The sequence below is a fragment of the Sinocyclocheilus rhinocerous genome, unplaced genomic scaffold, assembly GCF_001515625.1.
Source record: "Sinocyclocheilus rhinocerous isolate Xijiao unplaced genomic scaffold, SAMN03320098_v1.1 scaffold182, whole genome shotgun sequence".
NCBI classification, from domain to species: Eukaryota; Metazoa; Chordata; class Actinopteri; order Cypriniformes; family Cyprinidae; genus Sinocyclocheilus; species Sinocyclocheilus rhinocerous.
The window spans coordinates 1,566,161-1,571,721 of record NW_015655576.1 but is presented as its reverse complement, the minus strand read 5'-3'; the positions used below and the strand labels follow the sequence as shown (position 1 = coordinate 1,571,721).

At 32.3% G+C, this 5,561-nt stretch overlaps 1 protein-coding gene across 1 annotated transcript in view; it reads right to left on the bottom strand.

The window, feature by feature from the left end:
* Positions 1-350: 350 nt before the first annotated feature.
* Positions 351-5,561, bottom strand: part of LOC107718601 (deoxyhypusine synthase-like) — a 20,075-nt gene continuing 14,864 nt past the window's right edge. The window contains exons 2-9 of the mRNA XM_016525763.1: positions 3,783-3,935; positions 3,509-3,630; positions 3,330-3,426; positions 1,669-1,755; positions 1,477-1,582; positions 1,294-1,397; positions 1,080-1,205; positions 351-951 (exon numbers count right to left, since the gene is read on the bottom strand). Of these exons, the coding sequence (XP_016381249.1) occupies positions 856-951; positions 1,080-1,205; positions 1,294-1,397; positions 1,477-1,582; positions 1,669-1,755; positions 3,330-3,426; positions 3,509-3,630; positions 3,783-3,935 (891 nt within the window). The 3' untranslated portion in view covers positions 351-855. The remainder of the gene's footprint in view (positions 952-1,079; positions 1,206-1,293; positions 1,398-1,476; positions 1,583-1,668; positions 1,756-3,329; positions 3,427-3,508; positions 3,631-3,782; positions 3,936-5,561) is intronic.

Below are 5,561 nucleotides of genomic sequence, written 5' to 3'. Positions count from 1 at the left end.
CAGCTATATAATAATAAGCTAATGTAAGTTATGGAGTAAACGCACTCTCCATAGTGATTTCATTTTTTTACCAATTATTTTTTTAATCTGAAAATTGAAAATAATGATCTTTAAAAAAAGCATCATATGACCCCTTTAACATCCAGATTGTACTCCACAAACAGCACATTTTAATTAAAATTAGTTAAATCTTTTATATATAATATATATTTTATTTTTAATATTTATGCAATTAAATATTATGAAATTATATTATATATATATATATATACGTACATTCAAAGAAATGTGTTAATAAATAAAAATTAAAAATAAAACTAGTTTATTACGCATTCTATTCAATATCCCATTAGGTGTTGATGATTCATTTATTGTCCATGCGTTTTAACAGTCATATAATAATAAAAATAATGTAGTCTCCATGGTGACATTTACATTTTTTCATCTGAAAATTGAGAGCATAAACATACAGACAAAATAAAATACACAAACAGCACATAAGATGTTGTGCATAACAGTGAGGGATGCAATACAATAAAATACACATTGTACCACCTCAAAGAGGTACAAAATTAAACATAAATGCTAGTAAACTAAAAAAAATAATAATATTAATAATAATAGAATCCAACTTTAAAGATAACCTTGTAAAGTTGTTTTTGAACATATTATACCAGACTTTAGTACACTAAGACCATAAGAAACTAAGATGTTTGTTTGTTTAAATGGATAACTATACATGATTTTATGCATTTAAATAGAGCTTTAAACCCATCTGCACTGAAAAACAAGCAATCAGGAAGACCGCGAGGAGGGGTGAAGCGTTTAAATAGGGTTTACAAGAGAAAAACACCTTCAATCGCTCTTCTTTTCCTTGATCAACCTGTTGGCGTTGTGTGCAAAAGTTTCAGCCACTAAAAGTGGAAAGACTATAGAAGCATCAGCGTAGACCTGCACACAAACACAACGACACAGTTAACCAGATCATCATATGCTATGAGTGTATGAGCTGTATATACATCATATTTATAACTGGCAACATAAGATAACAAGAGCATGCTAACATATGGGAATCATACCTTTACAGGTGAGGCGTCCATGCGGATCTTTCCCCAAGAAATGGCTTCATCTGGCCGAGCGCCTGAATCTGAGCCGTCAAACTCCTGACCAGTGTTGACAAACACCGCAAAATCTGCTCCATTCCTCTAAGACAGATGAAAACAGATGAGAAAAGCATCATGTTCTATTTTCAAACTCAACGTGATTTAGCTTTTTTGGGGTTCATGCGTTTACCATGAGATTAGCGTTGGCGATGTGATGTTTGACGAGTCCTCCTCCGAGAATGATCATCCCTGTGCTCTTGGCAAACACAGCCTTGCTGTTCAACCTCCGGATATCTGAAGTATACAAAAATGACCATAATGAAATTATGTTAATCTCCAGATCTGCATTCGTATCATATCTTGAGCGACTCACCCTCCACAATGTCAAGCACCAGGCCAGGGTTCTTATATGAGTGGAAATAGATCATATCACCCAATGAGCCGTCAGTGAGGGCGGGACTAAACACTGGGATGTCATTCTGAAAGACAAGCATGCAATCATTAACAGATTGGAATTTGAGGAAGGACTGAGGTGAAGGTGATTTGTGTTTAATTCAAACGTTACCTTATAAGCCCAGTAGTACACGGAGTCTGGGTTGTTGATTTCTTTGCCTAGTCTGTGGATCATTTTGGACGGTGTCCAGTGTGTGCCCTGATGAAAAGACATTTATTGCAATATTGCACAGTCTCACTCACAAAACAAAACTTCAATATAGAAGTCAAATGTTGGGCCACATTAAATAATTTTTTGTTTAATAAATTTAAAGGCATCACACTCATAAAATCATAGTACCAATGAAATACCAAAAAATTACAAATATTTAACAACCCAAATTTAATAAAATAAAATAAGATAAAAATAAAACTAAATTAAATTAAATTATTACCTCCTTATTTTTCCCCCAGCACCTTTTGGTCCAGAATGGGCATTTTTACAGAAACTAAACTAAATTAAATTAAATTAAATTTCTCACATCTGTTTTTGTTCCAGCAACATTTGTTCCAAAATAGGGATTTTTATCAAATTTAATTACATTTAATTTCTCGCATCTGTTTTTGTTCCAGCACCATTTGGTCCAGAATGGGCATTTTTACAAATATTTAAACACCCCAATTTAATTTTAAAAAGTAATTTAATTTAAACATCAAAGTACAAAACACATACCAGTTTCTGGAAAATTTTACAAATATTTCACCACCCCAAATATAAAATAAAAAAAATAAAAAAATGTCTCGCCTCTGTTTTTGTTTCAGCACAATTTGGTTCAGAATGAGCATTTTTACAAATATTTAACCACCTCAATAAAATGAAATGAAATGAAATAAAATAATTCTCACCTCTGTTTTTTGTTCTAGCACCATTTGGTCCAGAATGGGCATTTTTACAAATATTTAAACACCCCAATTTAATTTTAAAAAGTAATTTAATTTAAACATCAAAGTACAAAACACATACCAGTTTCTGGAAAATTTTACAAATATTTCACCACCCCAAATATAAAATAAAATAAAATGTCTCACCTCTGTTTTTGTTTCAGCACAATTTGGTTCAGAATGAGCATTTTTACAAATATTTAACCACCTCAATAAAATTAAATGAAATAAAAGAAAATAATTCTCACCTCTGTTTTTTTGTTCTAGCACCATTTGGTCCAGAATGGGCATTTTTACAAATATTTAAACACCCCAATTTAATTTTAAAAAGTAATTTAATTTAAACATCAAAGTACAAAACACATACCAGTTTCTGGAAAATTTTACAAATATTTCACCACCCCAAATATAAAATAAAAAAAATAAAAAAATGTCTCGCCTCTGTTTTTGTTTCAGCACAATTTGGTTCAGAATGAGCATTTTTACAAATATTTAACCACCTCAATAAAATTAAATGAAATAAAAGAAAATAATTCTCACCTCTGTTTTTTTGTTCTAGCACCATTTGGTCCAGAATGGGCATTTTTACAAATATTTAAACACACCAATTTAATAAAAAAAAAAAAAAAAGTAATTTAATTTAATTTAACTTCATTTAATTTAAACATGAAAGTAAAAAACACATACCAGTTCTGGACAATTTTACAAATATTTCACCACCCCAAATATAAAATAAAATAAAATGTCTCACCTCTGTTTTTGTTTCAGCACAATTTGGTTCAGAATGAGCATTTTTACAAATATTTAACCACCTCAATAAAATGAAATGAAATGAAATAAAATAATTCTCACCTCTGTTTTTTGTTCTAGCACCATTTGGTCCAGAATAGGCATCAGCCAGTCTTCAAACTTACAGTAATTATCATTTGGTACCAAGAGATTACCTATTCTGAGACACAAAATATAATTATATGCATTCATAATTACATATAAACATACATATAAAAATGTATGAGGAACCGTTTTCTTACCTATTAATGCCTTGCTGTCGTAGCTCTTTGCCTTTTAGACTGAACTCACCGAGGTAAGTGGGTGCTAAACATTTTATAAAGTCTTCCTCAATCCCTCCTGCTGTGGTCACTATCACATCTACCTACAAAAACATGAATACTGAATTCAAAATTAATAGATTATTAGCACTTTATAAGAACTGAACAGATAGTGGCTGACCTAGACAGATGTTATTAGCTGAAATAGATCATGAAACATAATGGTGCTTATTCAAAGTCACGGGGCTGGCTGTACCATTCTGTGCTGTGCGAGGTAGCGGATACTCTCTCGCACACCGGAGCTGATCAGGTTGGATGTGTAGCCCAAGAAAAGGGTGCATCCTGAAGCAGACGTATGTGAATCACAGCTCTCATGCTCCTCCTGCACCGGCTCCAGTCTCTTCTCTATCTACTCCAACCACACACACACACACACAAACAAACAAACAAACACACACACCAGACATCACAAACAATCAATGCAGGAGCTGGGACACTAGTCATGCCATTTAGTGGATGATTTTAATAGCTACAAGACTGAGATTAGGAAATAAGTGAGAATTGATTGCTAAGGTTGTGCTGAATTGTAGTATACGTATAGATTACACAGTGCTCCTTTCCTAACATAAAACTAATTATTAGATCAGTATTTGATGTACCTTAAAATATGAATTTTACAGTGGCCCCCAAAAAGTATATGGACACTCAGGCAGGACGTCATTGCATAAGATAACAAAATAACAACCCATGTAAATCGATTTTTTTTTTACAGTCTCTTTTGCTCACCAAGGCTGCATTAATAAAAATAAAAAAACACAGTAATTGTGAAATATGATTACAATTTAAAACAACTTTTTACTGCAATACGTTAATATATTTTAAAATGTAATTTATTCCTGTGATCAAAGCTGAATATTCAGCATAATTACTCCAGTCTTCAGTGTCACATGATCCTTCAGAAATCATTCTGATATTCTGATTTTCTGCTCATTTATTATTAGTTATTACTGATGCTCAATTATTAATGCGCTTATTATTATCAATATTGAAAACAGTTTATGCTGCTTCATATTTTTGTGGAAATTGATATTTTTTTCAGGATTCTTTGATGAATAGAAGTTCAGAAGAACAGCACTTTTTTAAGTAGAATCTTTTGTAACATTATAAATATCTTTACTGTCACTTTTGATCAATTTATTGCACCTTTGCTGAATAAAAGTATTAGTCTATTTACCACATTTTTGAATAGCAGCAGCGTATCACAGTTTCCACAAAATATTAAGTGGCACAACTGGTTTCAATATTGCTAATAATAAGATCACGTGACACTGACGACTGGATTAACTGATGCTAAAAATTCAGCTTTGCATCACAGGAATAAATTACATGTTAAAATATATTTCAATAGTTATTTTAAGTTGCAATAATATTTCACAATATGATAGTTTTAACTGTATTATTGATTAAATGCAGTCTTGGTGAACATAAGAGACTTTCAAATATTTTCCAAAAAAAAATTTTTTTTTTTTAAAGGGGTCATATGATGCGATTTCAAGTTTTCCTTTCTCTTTGGAGTGTTACAAGCTGATTGTGCATAGATAAGATCCCTGAAGTTGCAAAGACTAAAGTCTCAAAACCAAAGAGATATTCTTTATCAAAGTTAAGACTCTGCCACGCCCCCCTAAAACGGCTCGTTCTAACACGCCCCCACATATCTACATCACCATGTGGAAATATTTGCATAATGCGCCCAAATGATCACGCAAAGAAAGAAGGCGTGGTTTCAAGTAACCGCAGTTAGTGTTGAAGCAACATGTCAGGGAGACGCTGTGTGTTTAAGTGCGAAAGCAAAAGCACTTTATTTGGATCACTTACAACAGAACAGCAATGCATTTTATGGACGACCGTTTCGTGAACCTAGGAGAGGAGGTAATTCTGACTTTGCTATGACAATCTGGCGCTTCTGAATCAGCTACTGTTTTGTTATTAGTTTAAGTATTTGCTATTGACTGTTCAAATGCAGAGTTTTGAGCAT